This window comes from Denticeps clupeoides, chromosome 14 (genome assembly GCF_900700375.1).
Source record: "Denticeps clupeoides chromosome 14, fDenClu1.1, whole genome shotgun sequence".
NCBI lineage: Eukaryota > Metazoa > Chordata > Actinopteri > Clupeiformes > Denticipitidae > Denticeps > Denticeps clupeoides.
In genome coordinates, this window is record NC_041720.1 from 3306967 (window position 1) to 3325152 (window position 18186).

General features: G+C 45.9%; 2 protein-coding genes across 6 annotated transcripts; one reads left to right on the top strand and one right to left on the bottom strand.

Annotated features, from left to right (window-relative positions):
* The first annotated feature begins 185 nt into the window (after positions 1-185).
* LOC114802856 (histone deacetylase 2) lies at positions 186-8531 on the top strand. 5 transcript variants are annotated; one of them, XR_003751802.1, is made up of 15 exons: positions 186-347; positions 1177-1289; positions 1681-1798; positions 1988-2062; positions 2201-2339; positions 3056-3197; positions 3278-3370; positions 3469-3577; positions 3671-3811; positions 4556-4664; positions 5852-5982; positions 6085-6240; positions 6431-6488; positions 7201-7302; positions 7755-8531. XR_003751802.1 is itself a non-coding variant. In XM_029001980.1 (14 exons), exons 1-14 carry the CDS (start codon positions 293-295, stop codon positions 7208-7210), a joined length of 1449 nt encoding a protein of 482 aa, XP_028857813.1. In that variant the 5' UTR covers positions 186-292; the 3' UTR covers positions 7211-7578. The 5 variants fall into 5 exon arrangements, 2 of the variants coding, with proteins under 2 accessions (XP_028857813.1, XP_028857814.1); XR_003751801.1 differs by lacking the exon at positions 7755-8531 and adding an exon at positions 7391-7578; XR_003751803.1 differs by lacking the exon at positions 7755-8531 and adding an exon at positions 7391-7578 and having other exon boundaries at positions 7204-7302.
* Positions 8406-11798, bottom strand: marcksa (myristoylated alanine-rich protein kinase C substrate a). Its single transcript, XM_029001985.1, has 2 exons — positions 11393-11798; positions 8406-10368 (listed from the first exon to the last, which is right to left on the bottom strand). The coding sequence occupies exons 1-2, from the start codon at positions 11486-11488 to the stop codon at positions 9646-9648; spliced, it is 819 nt and encodes a 272-aa protein (XP_028857818.1). The 5' UTR covers positions 11489-11798; the 3' UTR covers positions 8406-9645.
* Between the last annotated feature and the right edge of the window lie 6388 nt (positions 11799-18186).

The following is an 18186-nucleotide window of genomic DNA, read 5'->3' on the forward strand; positions in this document are numbered from 1 at the left end:
TATTATATTTTAATAATTGATGCTAATAAAAACATGTATATGGATATGGATGAAACTCTTGAAACATGAGACGCTTGGTAAAACATTATAATTGATTTTGTAATTAAAGGTAAGAACAAGCCGCGATGGCGGGCAGCGCTGAAGGCCCCGCCCACTCGTGCTTGTCTAGACTCCGCCCACCCCACCCCCCTCCTTCCTACCCCGGTTCTTTCTTCTCAACGCCGACCGACCGACCGACCGCGGCTGCCGTCCTCCACACCTCCGCCTCTGCAGCGACGCGACGCGACGCGACATGGCCTACACCGTCCAGGGGGGCACGAAGAAGAAGGTCTGCTACTACTACGACGGTACGGAGCCCGGCGCGGCGTCTCATCATCACTTCACTCCGGCTGGCTAGCGTTAGCCTGCTAGCAAACAAACGGGTTCTCCCTCCGGCGAGGATTTTATTATCTCGCCTGTCCGCCGATGTGGAAACAAAAACGCCGGGGTTTTTTTTTTACCTTGCTGGTTGCGTTTTTCCTCGACGTGTTGCGTCTTGTGTGAAGGGCAGCGAGTTGAGAATCAATGAGGGACCAGTTAGCCAGGCAGCGGCCATTGTGTTCCGCTGCGCGACAATCAACTCGCAGCCCTCCTCCTGCCTGTGTGCAGGTCGACAGACGAGCCTGTGTGCAGACGACAGACAAGCAAACAATAAAAAGTACGAGGTCGACTGAAATCTCGGCTTTTTTTTGCTTTGCCACCCAGGCCCGAAATTACTGATGGGACCGAACGGTGCGTCCATTGCGCATGCGCACATGTGGGAGCGCCTGGGCCGGTGTCCATTTACACCAGTTATATTCACTGTTATTGACTAAGCAGAATTTAACTAAATTAAATTAATTTGTGAAATCGAATCAGACAAATGGCCCTTACGGCAATAACATTTATTGTAATAATAATAATACACGCTCATAGTTTATTCTGCGGACTGTATGGCACAAATCCCAAAGCGGTCCGTATTTTTATATATTTTTTTAAAACCATGGAGTAGATTTCAAAAGCACCCAACCTCGCAACCAGTTGTTCATTGGATTAACAATATGGCAGGTTGTATCTGAGCTTGTAAAAAGTCCCTGTCCTGCCCTTAAGAACTAATTTTGTGTTTCATGTTGACTGAAAGACCTCTCTTGTTTTCAGGTGACATTGGGAATTATTATTATGGCCAAGGACATCCCATGAAACCCCACAGAATTCGCATGACCCACAACCTGTTGTTAAACTATGGCCTTTACCGGAAAATGGAAATATATGTAAGTGTATCACTACTAGGGCTCCCACAAACGATTATTTTGGTCAACTAGTCACCGATTAGTCGACTAATCAGATCACAACGTACATCTTATTGCACCAGCATGCAACTGCTCTTATATAACATCATTATCTTACATTATCTTGAAGTGTATACCAACTAAAAATAAAAAAAGACCAGATGTCTATTAAACTTTGCAGCTTGTAGCAACAGTCAATTCTTTGACTGTAGCATAAACTGTTCAAAAGTGTGATGACTCTTGCAATATTATTGTAGCCTGGTTTGTGCTGAAAACAAAAATATGAAGTGCTTTGGAATCCAAATGTATTAAATAAATAACCATTTAAATGAAGGGCTTGTCGACGATGTTTTTTACTATTATGCCACTGCAGAGGCCACACAAGGCCACTGCTGAAGAAATGACAAAGTACCACAGCGATGACTACATCAAGTTCCTACGGTCCATCCGGCCGGACAACATGTCCGAGTTCAGCAAGCAGATGCAGCGATGTACGTAACGCATTTACATAGTCAAGTATCCATCGTTTTCTAGTTTGCTGGGCCTAATTGTGCACGGCCCCAAAAGCAATTAAGTTGCTATTTTCTCAAGTCTCTTACAGTGCTTAACTATAGGACCCATTTTATAAATGCTGTTTTTGACTGGTTTGAAAGGGGATATTTGTGTGTGTGTACCCTCAGTTAACGTTGGAGAGGACTGTCCCGTGTTTGACGGATTGTTCGAGTTCTGCCAGCTGTCAACGGGTGGCTCTGCTGGTGAGTGGAAATTAACGTGACATTTTTAAACACTGCCGGGTTTTTTTTTTTTTTTCTTAGAAATATGCTGAAATTTCAACCCATGTTAAATAAGTTGAGGAATCGTGTGTGATGCTCAGCATCTCCCCTCCAATGCAGCCGGATCAGTGAAACTCAACAGGCAGCAGACAGACATCGCAGTCAACTGGGCCGGCGGGCTTCACCATGCCAAAAAGTCGGAGGCGTCCGGGTTCTGCTACGTTAACGACATTGTCCTTGGCATCCTGGAGCTGCTCAAGTGAGTCCCTGACCTGCCCGTCTGGGGTTACATTGGAAAACACTTGGTATCTTCTGTTTTATACAATTGATGGCCCAAAAGAACCCAGGGACTCTTATTTCAAATTTTTCTAACAATGGACATATTTACTTATTTCTCGTTGATTATGGTCGCCTATGAACCAGAAGACCCCAAAGTCAGGGCAGTAGTGGCCAAGAGGTTAAAGAAGCGGCCCCGTAATTGGAAGGTTGCCGGTTCGAATCCTGGTCCGCCAAGGTGCCACTGAGCAAAGCACTGTCCCCACACACTGCTCCCCGGGTGCCTGTCATGGCTGCCCATTGGTGATGGGTTAAATGCAGAGGACAAATTTCACTGTGTGCACCGTGTGCTGTGCTGCAGTGTATCACATGTGACAATCACTTCACTTTCAAGTCACCGGCTCAAATCGCCCAACCATTGTGTCTCCAGAGGGGGGACAGTCCCTGTAACTACTGATTGTAAGGGTGTCTGATAAATGACATAAATATATAATATTTTTTTTTGCCATAAGTCTTTTGAGTCCTAGGACCACAGCGACCTACTGTTGGATAAGTTCAAATAAAAATTCAGTTGACCTAGAAAATAGTCAGAAAAACATTTATTTATGTCGTCCCACTATAAGGACTTTGAGAGCTTATGTGAAGTATATAAGCAAAGTTTTCCTTAGCCCTTCATCACTTTGCCCCGGATTATTCCAGATACCACCAGAGGGTCCTCTACATCGATATCGACATCCACCACGGCGACGGCGTGGAAGAGGCGTTTTACACCACGGACCGGGTCATGACCGTGTCCTTCCACAAGTATGGCGAGTACTTCCCCGGCACTGGGGACCTCAGGGTAAGGGCCGCCTCGGACGCAGATTCCTCGCACAGTCTTCCCGTGATATTTGATGAGTGCTCCATGGGTTCTCTTCTCAGGATATCGGCGCCGGGAAAGGTAAATATTATGCGGTCAACTTCCCTCTCAGGGATGGCATCGACGACGAGTCTTACGAGCAGATATTCAAACCGGTGAGTGTGTGTTGCGGCACGATTGCGTCCGAGCGCTCCGGTCGCAGTACCAGATTCCAGATCGATTTATTTATTTATATTTCCCCCGGTGACTGCAGGTGATGGCGAAGGTGATGGAGATGTACCAGCCCAGTGCCGTGGTGCTGCAGTGTGGCGCCGACTCTCTCTCAGGCGACCGGCTGGGCTGTTTTAATCTCACCATCCGAGGTGAGCGGGGAAATATGTACCATGCATCACAACAGGTTCTGCTGTTTCTGTGCGTCAGGTGACATGAATGAACACACGTTTGGTGGCTTCCAGGTCACGCCAAGTGCGTGGAGTACATAAAGTCCTTCAACCTGCCGCTGCTCATGCTGGGCGGTGGTGGCTATACCATCCGCAACGTGGCTCGCTGCTGGACCTACGAGACTGCCATCGCCCTGGACACTGACATCCCTGATGGTGCGTAAACAAGGTTCTCCACAAGACCATGTCCCTTTAGACTAGATGTGAAGTTGGCCTAATGCGCATAAAAAAAAAATCCCACTTTCTGTAAAACTAGGATGTTCAAAAAATAGCCTAGTGGGTGACACACTCACCTATTAACCAGAAGACCCAGGTTCAAACCCCACTTACTGCCACCGTGTCCCTGAGCAGGACACTTAACCCTGAGTGTCTCCAGGGGAGGACGGTCCCTATAAGTTGCTGTGGATAAGGGCGTCTCATAAATGCTGTGAATGTAAATGACTTGTTCAGATAACGCAGGTGGTGTTACATTAGCAGGATGGCGCATGAAGCCAGTTAGTGGTGTCGTTTTTCAGAATGCTCCCCAGTGAGCAGGGTTACTGACTAAGCCGTGTGTCACTGAGTGATAATGTGTGTGTGTGAGAAGGGACATTAGCGCTGCCTGTCAGAGCGACCATTGGCTCTCCTCATGAAATGCTGCATGTTGAGAGAGTGCAGACACACACACACACACACAAACTCACACTCTCTCTGCCTCCGGCTATGTGTTCGGCTTTCAAAGTGCCATCGAGTGTTAATGCTGTCCTTGGTTATTTTTAGTGGCGCGCTATACGATCGTAGAAATCTGTAAAGTTCCAGCACAACAGTAAAATAAAATTGTTTGTTCAGATTAATGATGCATGTCTTAATTAAAATCTGGAGTCACTTTAACTTTGGTTCCTCGTGCTTTTTCGTCTGCAGAGCTGCCGTACAACGATTACTTTGAGTACTTTGGGCCTGACTTTAAATTGCACATCAGCCCGTCCAACATGACCAACCAGAACACTCTGGAGTACATGGACAAGATAAAGTAAGACTTTCGTTTGTATTAAAACTGAAACATGTGGCAGATTTAGTAAGATATTACTTTCCAGCATCTTTTTGATGGTGGTATTAAGTAGGGCTGCACGATTTGGGGGAAAAAGACATTGCAATTATTGAGATCAGTATTGCGATATGATAAAGGACACTTGCTTGTATATCAATGAAAAGTCGCATACAAATTACTAATAGTGAAATGTTTAATTTCAAAGTGAAACATACAAACTACTTATAACAACTTGAAATGCCCAGTGCTTTCAAAATACAATATTCTACTAAATTAAATAATCACAAAAAAATTCTTTACATTACTGTCGAACGACAAACCCTGGTAAGGCTAAACAACTGTTTTGATTATATTTGGCCATTATAAAATCCTGTATTATAGTTCTTACGTTTAGCCAAAACGTTGTTTGGAGGCTGACTTGAACACAGGGAGGCATAGCTTTGCTAGCTTAGCTAAGGTTAATATTTGTAAACTGAGGCGAATTTCTTTAGGAATCCTTCAAAGTTTGATAGAAGTTAACTAAACAGCTAAGAACAGTCTAAATAGTTAATGCCTACGTTTAGCCAAAACGTTGTTTGGAGGCTGACTTGAACACAGGAATGCATATCTTCGCTAGCTTAGCCTATCTTAGCTAAGGTTAAGACTTATAAAACGGGATTTTATAATGGCCAAATATATTCAAAACAATTGTCCAGCCTTACCTATGAAATGTAATCCCCCGGGATCTGGTTTGGAGCGTTCAGCGGTTTGTACAGCCCCAAGATGCACAAGTCCATAGCAGAGCCTATCTGGCGGTGGCGCAATATGGCGGTGACGTTGACATACGAGGCACCTCGTCATGCAGCGTCTACCCATATGTCTATGCGAGTCACGAATCTGAGGTCTCCATTGAACTGAACCAAAAGTCATGTGACCAAACACGTCACATTCGACTGAACTTTGAGAGAATGAGTGATATGTTCCAATCCATGTACTAATCATTTAAATCGCTGCTTTTTGCGTTCATGTAATCGCACAGATTAGATTAATCGTGTAGCACTAGTAGTAAGGTTACCTTGTGGGATATGTTTTTTTATCATGATTCATCATAAAAGCAACTTAGTAAATATTGAAAGGAAACCATAAAGGGCTGGAGATAATTCGGATTTCCCCTTTGACTTGTTCTTTAGACAGCGCCTGTTTGAGAACCTGAGGATGCTGCCTCACGCCCCTGGCGTGCAGATGCAGGCCATCCCCGAGGACAGCGTTCCCGACGACACGGTGGATGAGGACACGGAGGATCCTGACAAACGCATGTCCAGTAAGATCATTCTCCCCTTCGCGTGTGGTGTGGTGTACATAATAATCATAATAGTCACCATGGTCTGCGTTACTCACTGCTGCATCTGTCCATTGTTTTCAGTTCGCGCGTCTGATAAGAGAATTGCATGCGATGAAGAGTTCTCAGACTCCGAGGACGAGGGGGAGGGTGGAAGGAGGAACGTGGTCAATCACAAGAAGGGTATAAAACGTGCACGAGTGGAGGAGGATAAGAAGGAGGGAGAGGAGAAGAAAGTTGGTGAGTTGAATGCTTGTGGATATTAAAATGCTGCCATCTTTTGCAAACAATTAAATGAACATCCCCAGAAACTTGAAGGTTCATATTATTCTCACCTTGTGTTCTGAATTTTTCATTGGTTTGTTCTGTTCTGTTTGATATCCTAAGTGTTTTATATCCACTTTTTTTTTTTTTTTTTCCTTCAACACAGAAGTAAAAGAAGAGGAGAAGTCGAAGGAGAGCAGCTCAGAGAAGGCTGACACAAAAAGGTAAAACACCCTGAATGCTGTTACCATCTGAGGTGGTTGATGTTCAGGTCATGAATTGTCATTTAATCTTAGCCAAAGCCACGATGTGCATGCAGCACGCTCAGTAATGATGAGACTGGGCAAGATTTATAGCAGGGCTGATCAAGTGTCTGGATTCAGGCTAGTTTAGTGATGTTTGCTGTGCTCAATTTTCTGCTGATTATTGCGCCCTTATTATAAAATGTGCCTGACGTGGCTATGATCGTTGCTGCTAAGATGACTGCTGAGACAGAAAAGATCTGATCAACAAATATGCATTGCCAGGGCAATTCTTCTCAAATTACCAAAGACCGTCTGAAACTTGCTGCCAGAACAGTTCTAGTCATAAAGCAAAACCCTTGGTTAAATCTGTTTGGGATTTCTACATGTTTTTAAAAATAATATAATTACTTCAATTATATTTATCAAATGCAATACTGGTAGTTTTGTGGTAATCTGTACAATGTAATGGGGTGGTAGTAGCCTAGTGGATAACACACTCGCCTATGAACCAGAAGACCCAGGTTCAAATCCCGCTTACTACCATTGTGTCCCTGAGCAAGACACTTAACCCTAAGTTGCTCCAGGGGGACTGTCCCCTGTAACTACTGATTGTAAGTCGCTCTGGATAAGGGCGTCTGATAAATGCCGTAAATGTAAATGTAAATGTAAATATAAATATAATTTATTCTAGCAGTGCCTGATGTGACCACGAGGGGGCACTGCAGCTGGTTCACACAGGTCAACGGCATCTCCCACCACCAGGATCAGCAGTTTTGTATTTATTATGCCATAGGTGTGTATGTGTGTGTGTGTGTTTTTTTTTTTTTTTAAATATGACTTCTGTGTTCCAAATTTGTGAAATTTATTTTGCCTTCTAACAGCCGTGTGTCCAGAGAAGTCTGTCTCCTCATCGAAACAATGTTATATTTTTTTAATAAACCATCTGTGTGTTTTGTACCTGTGTTTTCCAGAAAATAATGTGGCTGTTCATTGACATTAAGTGTGCAAATTACTTCGTTTGTCTCAAATTTGCTATTTTGCATTTGCATATTAAATTGTTTTGATACTACGTGTGCATTTCTTACTGTCACAAAATACAGAAATGAGGATCGTTGACATGTTTTTTTTTTTTTTTTGCTCCATAATTGTTAAACATGCACATTTTCCCCCGTTTACTGTAATTTTCCCACTTGTGGTACTAATTTCCACCGAACATAAGCCCTCTATCCCGCTCCTGGTCACCAGATGGCGCTGCCACATGCCACGGTCGCCCGCTCCGCCGCGTCCATCCAGAACGCAACGCCGAAAAGAGCGGGATTCGCCAGAGGCAAAACCGGCGCAGTCCTGGTACCGAACACGGCAACGCCCGTTTGTAACCGGCGGAGTTGCGGGGCCACGTCCCGTCCTCGAGGGGGCGTAAAGTGGCCCCGAAGCCTTGGACGCAGGCTCACCATCTCGCTTCTCCGGGTCCTCCCAACGTTCTCTCACCGTGAAGTGATGTTAGCATTCGAGCTAACTGTAACTGGTGTGAGGGCTTAGCCTCTGGAAATTGCGACCGACACCACTGGACGTCCTTTAAACGTCGTTTTATGGCTTTCGCCCGTCGCTCCAGAAAAAAAAAAACAAGTAAATCCCAACTTATCTGTCCCATTGGCAAGAACATAGTTTTGTTTTTTTTACATCTCATAAGGTAAGTATTTAAACAGACTGCACGCATTAGCATTGCAATTGTAAAGCTAAGGATGATTAAACACAGCCCGAACACTTGGCACAAGTCGAGCTACGTCGAGTCCCACAGTAAGACCGAGAATAAGACATGGGCCTGCTCAAATTTTTTTTCACATTTATTATTATTGTTTTTTTGCTTTTAGTGTGCTCGCAGAAAATTAGAACACCTTAAGCAGAGGAGTTTAATAGCAATTTTGTAAGCAAAGTTACATTCCATCTCTAAGTCAAATTGGTCAAAGCTTCTTCCAGTATTTACAAAAGGGAAAAAAAAAAAGCGCGAGAGAGAAAGAGAGACAAGATGCTACACAAACATTGCATCTGATAAGAGATTCCGTAATTTGTCAAAGACCACTGGAAAAAAAGAAAAAGCATTTTCTGCTGCAATCAAAAAAAACATACCACAGTATATAAACAGTAACCATTCCACTTATCACAGCTTGGTTGAGTTCAAAATTTGCTTAAAAGGTCTTCCAGGATGACTTTTTGTTGTTGTTATCTTACAAAAAATGAGCAGGGTGGAGAAAAAAAAAAAAAAAGCTGCAAACTTCATGTGCTTCTTGAGATCCAAGATTTCATTTGTACAATAATCACAGTTAAAAACACCCCGCCTATACATACTTACACTTTATTAAGGTCATAAAACCAGCAATAAACAATAAAGCCTATACAACTGTATTTCTACGGAATCACTGACTGGTACAGCTAATGAGAGAAGTGAAAAGCTCCTATGATTTCAAACGAAGGCCTAAAACCCTAAAGCTCGGAGTTGAATCTGTTGTCATCGTTGCTGCTGCTGCTTTCGATCGTTGTATTTTTTTTAAAGATTTTTTTTATTATAACAATAATTTCCCCATGGTAAGTATGACTTTAGTGTTGTAAACCGCGCGGTACGTAGATGTTGGTCATTAAAAGTAAAAAAAAAAAAAAAAAAAGAAAAAGTCTGTCACCTCCTTGAAAGGTGCCACCTCCCCCAACCCCCTTCATTTACATGTTAGCGCCACCCCTCCTCCTTCATCCCATGGGCATGTCCATACCTTTTTGACAAGTTTATAATTTGTATAAAAATGCAAAAAAAAAAAAAAAAAAAATTTAATACTGATGCAAAAAAATATATATATGGCCAAGAGTGGATGCGTTTTCTCTTTTAAATTTTTCTAAGCCACCCACCTCTCTGCCCGGAATGGTAACAGTGGACTGAGATGGGTTTTGTGGAGGGGGAGGGTAAGGAGAAAAAAAAAAAAAAAAAAAAGCTTTAAAATATCCCCGTTTGTAGACAAGTTCTCCAAAGACAGGACCCGGCACCACTCCAGCGTACAAACAGGGAAATGTTCTTTGATTATCTTTTTTTCCTCCTTTTTCTTTGTTTGTTTCTTCCATCTTGCTCTTTGAATCGTGTTCTTCCTCCTCTTTACTCGGCAGCCTCAGTGGCAGCTGGAGCCTCTGGACTGGACGCGGCCTCCTGCGACGCGGGCGCGGCCTCCTCAGCCTTGGGGACCTCCTGCTCTGGAGACTTGGCTTCGGCCGCGGGCTCGGCCGGCTTCTCCTCGGCCTTTGGCTCCTCGGTAGCAGGGGCCGGCTTGGCCTCCTCAGCCGACTTCTCTGCCGTCTCCTCAGACTTTGCCTCAGCTGGGCTGGATGCCTCTTTGGCCTCCTCTCCAGCCACGGCGGGCGCGGCCTCGTCCTGAGCAGGCTTGGCCTCCTCTCCTGCGGCTGCCTCTGTGGCTTCAGCGCCGTCGGCCTTGGCCTCGTCCGGGGATGCGGCAGCGGCCTCCTCATTCTCGGCTCCCTCTCCAGTCTCCTTCTTGGTCTTCTTGAAGGAGAAGCCACTGAGTTTGAAGGACTTCTTGAAGGAAAAGCGCTTCTTCTTCTTCTTGGGCGTCTCGTTGCTGGAGGACGCTGCAGCACCATCCTCTGCCTTGACTGCGCCATCAGCCTCCGCGGCTGGTGACGCACCCTCCGCGTTGTCCTTCTCGCCCTCAGCAACCTCCTTCTCTGCCGGCACAGCCTCTGCCTTCTCCCCGTCCTCCTTAACGACCTCCTCAGCTGTGGCACTGCCGTTGGCCTGGACCTCCTCTTTCCCCTCCTCAGCAGCAGGAGACGCGTCCCCGTTCACTTTCACGTGGCCATTTTCCTAAACAAAACAGGGAGGCCATGCCATTAACACCATGCCACACAGGTAAACCCAGAAACTGAACATGGCAGTTCGAGTCGCCGCCAGCAGGGGCGCCAAACACCGCTCTTTTAATAAAACAGTAACACCAAACGCATTCGGCAGACCCAGCTCTGCTAACCATCTCTAGTCAACAACCTTCCAAAAAATAAAAACGATGCGTACAATCCGAATCATTAAAAATAAAAACCACCATGTCATTTTAATTACGGTGATAATATTGCGCGCAAATATGCACACATCACCAGTCCGCCGCCAGGGGGCGATGCGCACACACTCCCAGCCGCTGGTACACCAAACCAAGGCAGATGCTCATTAAAACAGCAGATGCTCATTAATACCTCGGATCACGCAGGGCAGAGTTTAAAACAAACCCCCAAAGAGCCCAGAACCACACGTCCCCACCACGTCCGCTAACTGGTCGTCGAGAAATTCGGCGAATCGGCGGTCCGCTCCCCTCTGCGCGACGGCAAGCATCTCCACGCACCGCGCATCGTTAACAAAAGGCGTGGTGCGCGACGCGGCCACGGGCCATTGTTGCCACCGCGCAGGCATTTCGGCCGCTGAAAAAAAAAACCCAATCGGAAGCGGACGAACGCCAACGTTGCTCCTAAAGGGACACGTAAAAGAAAACAGACCCACGCCCCGCGTGGCAACAGTTGCGGGCGTTCCACCAACTTGAGTCCACGCGACACACTTAAAAACCAAAAGGATTCGGATCCGAATCCGGCGCGAGCGCACGTGCAAAGCGGCGTCGGTGCGCGTAAAGCGCACGGGGGTCCTTGCCCGAAAAAACGCACGAAACTCGCAATAACTTATAACCGCAGCCCTCCTGCCATACAAACCACCCGAAAGGGAGAAAACCGCCAAAAACGACGGGACCGGTTTGAATCCGGTGTGTGATGCCCAACCGGCGAGCGCATGAAGCCGTCGCTCGAAAAATTGAAAAGATTTTTTTTTTACGAAAAGTACCGATAATGGTTACCTGTCCATTTGTTTTGGTGGGAGAGGCAGCCGCCTCGCCGGGCTTTTCGGCCACGGTCTCGCCTTTCGCCCCCGTCTTGGAGAATTGCGCTCCCATGCTTTCGCTCCAACAAAGAGACTCAACCGATCCAAAAACCACGAACAAAGACCTCGAGCCTCTTTACGATGTGCGCCCTCGCTGCGGCCGCCTTCAGTTCAAAAGTTTGCCGTGGTAGAAGTGGAAATCCAGCCCCGGTGAACGTAATTGCTCAAATGGAAGCAACAAAAAAATAATCTAGCCGGCGAAGAGGAGCAATTAAAAAAAAATTCCCAGATTTGTGGCAGTGTCGCCGTAGACAGGGTGGAAAATGGAGAAATCTCCCTCGCCGCTAATAAGATGCGGAGTCCAACGCCCAACTGCACAGATGAATGGGCATTCCGCGCGATGACGGCATCCTGCTCCGAGCTCGGCCAATCGCGGGCCGCCGCTCCGGACGGGGGGCGGGGCTCGGAACTGCGAGCGAACAATGGAGCGGAGCGGGTTGTAGCGAATCTGGGGGAGAAAAAAAAATTCTACTCGTCGCGGTAACATTTTACGAGACCGTTTTGAAGCAATGAAAAAAAATGGATTCGTTTATGATGCGTTTTATAAATCGGATCATGGCTGCACAAATCACCGGGTTTATGGATGCCCCGACGGTGTGCCTTATAATAACTACACTTGTTACATGCAGTTCTGTCCACGTATTCATAACGTACGGATTCCATTCGCACTAATTCCTCCCACAGCAATTTTGAACCTGTTGCAGTATAATTCGCCCAAAATGTACTGTCCTGTTATATTATATATCTTTGCAAACTGCTTGGTGACGATTCTCCGTGAATCGACAACGTGGGGTCCTCCCACCGCCCGGTGGTTTTCACGGTAAATAACGCACGTACAGTGCAGCGGTGGCGGTGACGTGTGGCGCCTCGCCTCGAACGTAAAGCGCGTGCACGCGTTATAAATTGCCCGAGCGGGCGATATTTAAGTGGCCCGTTATTGCGCGCCGGAGCAGACGGGAAGGGGGGCGGGGCGACGGGCTTAAATCAAACCCCGTATAAAATGCCACGCCGAATGGCAAAGGCGCCATTTGGGCGCTCCGCGACGCGTTCAGCACGAAGGGGAAGAGGGGCTCTGTACTATTCCCTGCCTGGCCGCCGAGTCGTTGGGAATAATGTCGTTTCCATGGTGATCTCGCCGGTCGAAGTCAAGCGGGAGGACAGGAAGAGAAAGGCGTGCGTGCGTGCGTGCGTGCGCTCGCTCCGACCGGAAAGGGCGCATCACTTAGCGCAGAGGCGTCAAGGGGTTAACAAAGGAGAGTCGGAATATTTTGAGTGGGTGAAGACTATGCAGGAACACGAGCACAATCGATCATGGCGGGGAGTTGGTTTATCCGCCTGAAAGAAGACAGAACGATATACCAGACATCACTTTATATAGACCTTCTGGAAAACGCTCCATGCATGTTCACGTTTATGTCAGGATTTCTTAGGAATTCTCATTTCTTGTACATGGTCATTTGGTCATTTTTCTCTGTTTTGATAATAAGTGATTGTAGGAAAAAGAAGATTACCACATCCGAACACGCCAAAGGCCTATTCCCACCTTCTGAGTGCCAGATTATGTGAAAAATGTAACACAGATGCCCATCTTTAACTGTCTGAAGATGTTTCATAATTTGCCTGCAGGAACATGACAGTCACTGTCATGGTACATTTTCATGTTTCTCTCAGGACAATCTCCATGGGTTCTGCAGATTCATTCAATGATTCAGGAGATAACTTTTCTCTCGCGATGTGGTGATACCACTCTGATATTCATTAATAATAATAATAATAATAAAGTGAAGTGATTGTCACATGTGATACACAGCAGCACAGCACACGGTGCACACAGTGAAATTTGTCCTCTGCATTTAACCCATCACCCTGAGTGAGCAGTGGGCAGCCATGACCAGCGCCCGGGGAGCAGTGTGTGGGGACGGTGCTTTGCTCAGTGGCACCTCAGTGGTACCTTGGCGGATCTGGATTCGAACCGGCAACCTTCTGATTACGGGGTCGCTTCCTTAACCGCTAGGCCACCACTGCCCACTGCCTCATTATTATCAATCACCAGAGGAAATTGCAGGCAGTTGCTGTTTATGACTTGGCACAGAGCGCCCACATTTTCAAAATGCTGGTCACAACATTCTCACAAGTTCACAAAACTTTCTTTTCTAAGGTCAAGCTTGTAAAGTAAAGAAAACAGCAGGGTGAGGGTCATCAGCCTCCTGTCTACAGCCAAGGGCTCTGCTGGCCTGCAACAGACATTAAATGCACCCAGCCACACCTTTAAATTTACATTTATGGCAATTTACCAGACGCCCTTATCCAGAGCGACTTACAATCAGTAGTTATAGGGACAGTCCCCCCCTGGAGACACTCGGGGTTAAGTGTCTTGCTCAGGGAGACAATGGTAGTAAGTGAGATTTGAACCTGGGTCTTCCGGTTCATAGGAGAGTGTGTTACCCACTAGGCTACTACCACACATTTACAGCATTTATCAGACGCCCTTATCCAGAGCAACTTACAATCAGTAGTTACAGGGACAGTCCCCCCCCCCCGGAGCAATTTAGGGTTAAGTGTCCTGCTCAGGGACACAATGGTAGTAAGTGGGATTTGAACCTGAGTCTTATGGTTGATAGGAGAGTGTGTTAACCATGCGACTACTACCACCACCACACGTCCCATGCCACCCAGCCAGGTAAACTAGGTTAGGGAAGGTGGGCGGTGGATAAATGGACACTGGCTGCACAGTTTTTCGGTTTGATGTGACCCCCTGATTGCCCTCAAAGGGCAAAGTGTCCAGTACAAAGTTTGCAATGCAAATATGCGTCGAGTTGGCTGCGCTTTGCCCAGATAGAGAAAATAAACTCAAGGCTACGACACAAGGACGTGAAGAGGATTTTCCTAACAGGGCTTGATATCAGTGCACGCTCTTTGTTCGCAACAGGTCATATGTAAAAAAAAAGGAACAGAGGTTCTATATGAAAGCAAATATGAATCTTCACAGCTGGCAGGCATTGAATTAAATTAATAATACAGAAGCATCTTACAAAAAAAAACGTTTATGCTCAGAAATGCAATTGCTGGGGGATTTACTTCTATTTTTTGCAAGATTACAAGTGCTTCTGGGAATTTATTTCTAGAAATTTCCAGTGGGGGGTTGGTGCATGCATAGAGCAAAACATTTACCACTGGCTTTCAGTTTCCTTTTCATCATTGCAGAATTTCACGACAGTAGCGGTGGTTAAGCCTGAGAGAATGCTCACTACTGTGCCGACTTCTGGTCTGTGAAAACACTGGGATTACGTTATACAAACCCCCCTGGGCAATTTATGCACAGGGATCAATGGGCGTAGGGTCCGATGCAAAAAGGAACTTAGGCCATAGATCTGTGTGAGGTCTTTTTTATTTATGTGAATGCGGCACCAAGCAGAATGCTCTTTGGTGCATCAGTATTGTGAACCAACCTACATTAGCAAAATGCCCATGCTGCTTTTGCTGGAAATGCTGGACATAATCGTACCTTTTCTGTCAGATGGCAATAATCTACTAAACTATTAATCCATTGCAGTATCTCATTGATCATTTATCGTAATTCCACCATAAAATGCAATTTTGTATTCGCTGTGTGATCTGGGTCTGGGTCCTCCAGAGCCAAGCTGAGCAGGTAAATCCTGCACTGGACCCCCAATAGCTATTATAGTTGAAGACAAGGAGCACTTTTAAGCCCTTTATCTGGAACAACAAAGCCGCTGTTTGTGCTCGGCGCATGGGAAAATGCCACCACCTCTCAGTTTCTGGCTGGTTAGGGTTACAGAAAATAGTCTGTCACCAGATAACGTGCGATGCAGACATTTCCAGAGATGTAGCTGCACCATGTGGAGGATCAGGAGGATAATGTCGATGTGAGGTGTTACTACAAATTGATGTGTGGGTCAGATATAGGCAACAGAAGTCCATAGAGAATACGCAGTTAATTTTTTTTCTCGTTAACTCAACATAACCATTTACATTTACAGCATTTACCAGACGCCCTTATCCAGAGCGACTTACAATCAGTAGTTACAGGGACAGTCTCCCCCAGGAGACACTCAGGGTTAAGTGTCTTGCTCAGGGACACAATGGTAGTGGGATTTGAACCTGGGTCTTCTGGCTCATAGGCGAGTGTGTTACCCCACTAGGCTACTACCACCAAAGTTGCCACCAAGATTGCGGCAAACATTTTCTTGAGAGATCAATGCAGCTCATGGATTAAGTAGTGGTTTGGAGGATAAATAACTTTTTTCAAAATCTCAAGAAAACAACCTAGGAAACGCCGAGATAACGAGACGGAAAATGCATGTCCTCTATGAACTTTGGCATTCGCACCGTTGACTAGTAAACCTCAGCCCCGTGTGGCAGTGCAGAGACGTGTTTGCTGCTGCCATGTTGTAAAGACTATAGCTGTTTGGTGAGGGCTGTTTGAACACCACCAATAAAAGCCAATGTTTACAGGTCTACACGCAGAGCGCCGCCACTTTCACACGTGGTACAGGCACAGTGCCATTCTCAGAATAGCCTTCTGAATTTGGTCGTTTTCTTCAACGCATTGTGCATCGCCTTGAAATTAGCCTGATATTAAGGGGAATTTTTTTTATTCTGGATTTTCAGGTATGACGTGTGTAACATGACGCCTTGGGTATGGCCAATTGTAGACATTCAATCTTGAAATTTTTTTTTGTTTGTTTTGTTTTTCAACAAATTGCTTTATACTTATCCTGATAATAAGGGGGATTTTTTATTCTGGAATTTCATGTTTGACATTTGTAATGTGACCCCTTGGGCTTGGCCCATTGTCGCTGGTTTCTTCAACAAATTGCTTTAGACTTGCAATCAGCCTGATATTAAGGGGAATTTTTAAAATTCTGGATTTTCAGGTCTCACTTGTGTAACTCGACCTGCTGGGTTTGTAGCGGTTGCCTGGCTGAATGATCTGCGACGCTTATCTTGATCTCTGCGTTTGCTTTTATGAAATGCAAAACATGAACTGTTTTCCAACGCGAGAATGCATCTGTTGTGGGTCAGTGCTTTGTGATCACGCTGAACCGTAGCACAGATGAGGGGTGTGTTTGTGTCTGAGGGGCAGGGGGGAGAGTGAACAAAACATCAGGGAGGGGCTGAATAGACAGCCTGAATGGTGTTAAGACTGGGTGGGGGATGAGTGCACCCCCATTTAAAATCTCAATCTTCCCTGGCTGTAAATGTTTGGGTGGCAGCTCCTTCACTGCATTGGCTTAGTGACAATGCCGACGTCTGTACATATGCTTACACCAACAAAATGGTGTAGAAACCCAATAGTGACCCCCGGACAAAAGATAGAGAAATACAATCTTCGTTATAAATAATCTGCTTCCGCTCTGTTAAATAATTACAGGCCCCCTCCAGCCCTCCCCTGCTCGGTAGGGCCCGGGTTCCTTTTCTGCTTGCTTTGTCTCTTCCTCTGCACTCAGCCCCGCCCACTGCTCCAGCACTGAGGGAATATCTCCTTCTGTTTTTTTGGGTGTGCCTCTGTGCTAACACAGATGGCGAATCAGGCCCCTGCGTCAGACACTGCGGTGACCTGATCAGACGGTGTGGGTGAAATTGTGCGCCTCGACACACCAGCCTTGTCATTTCATGGTTCCGCAATCTGTTTCCACAGTATCTTGTTGTACATCTGTATCTCTATAACTATATCTTACAGCGCTGGTGTATGTTGTTTTAAGAAATTAAAGTCTGAAGCCATGGATTTAATTTGTGCTTTCATTACATTTACATTTACAGCATTTATCAGACGCCCTTATCCAGAGCGACTTACAATCAGTATTTACAGGGACAGTCTCCCTGGAGAAACTTAGGGTTAAGTGTCTTGCTCAGGGACACGATGGTAGTAAGTGGGATTCGAACCCGTGTCTTCTGGTTCATAGGCGAGTGTGTTACCCACTAGGCTACTACCACCCTGCATAGCTTTCTATCTACGCATAACGGGCGGATCTTTACAGAAGTTGTCGTTATGCCTCACCATGCTCTCTAATAAGTAGACAAACTAATCGCAAATGCTGTAAATCTGACCCGAGCCCGACACATTCAGGCTCAGTTTCTATCATTTCAGTTGGGTCGGGTAGAGCTCGCGCGGCAAAAACAAACTTCCGGTCTATAGTACCTATCCTTTCTGTGTGATTTGCTGCTTGTAAATGTGTTTCGGTGATTGGTAAAAGTGTCTCACATGTTGTAAATATGTTTTATTAAATGTTTTATTAAACAGAATGTTAACTTGACTTGCAATTTTCACCACCATCGTCTGGTGATGTGTTTAAATGATCGCGAGAGAGGTGAAACGGAGGCTAGAAACTGCCGATTTCCCTGCAGATTAATGTAGCGCATGTAGCTTGTTCAGTCGGGTCGGATTCTGTCTACCGACTACAGCTTAGCACCTGAGCTCATAAAGCATCGATCCAGTAGGAAGGACATCATGAGCGTTCCATTTGTACCGAATCATCCCGCTCCATCAAGTCCCATTCTGGCTCTCCATGTGGCAAGAGAGGTGATGTTTTATAGAGCTGAGTCACCGTTCTGGGTTTAACGCAGAGCATCTCCACTCTCACAGAGAGCCCTAATTAATACCCAGCCATTCAGCCAGCCGCAGTCTCCCCACATCTGAGAAGGAGAGGCGGCGTTCAATTACAATTACAGGAACTGCAATGGCAACCA

Excerpts from the sequence above, each read along its gene's own strand:
- LOC114802856 (XM_029001980.1), top strand. The coding sequence starts at position 293 with ATGGCCTACACCGTCCAGGGGGGCACGAAGAAGAAGGTCTGCTACTAC. Across the intron at positions 3,812-4,555 it reads GGACACTGACATCCCTGATG|AGCTGCCGTACAACGATTAC; the intron begins GTGCGTAAACAA and ends TTTCGTCTGCAG. Across the intron at positions 6,241-6,430 it reads GGGAGAGGAGAAGAAAGTTG|AAGTAAAAGAAGAGGAGAAG; the intron begins GTGAGTTGAATG and ends CCTTCAACACAG.
- marcksa (XM_029001985.1), bottom strand. The coding sequence starts at position 11,488 with ATGGGAGCGCAATTCTCCAAGACGGGGGCGAAAGGCGAGACCGTGGCC. Across the intron at positions 10,369-11,392 it reads CCACCAAAACAAATGGACAG|GAAAATGGCCACGTGAAAGT; the intron begins GTAACCATTATC and ends TGTTTTGTTTAG.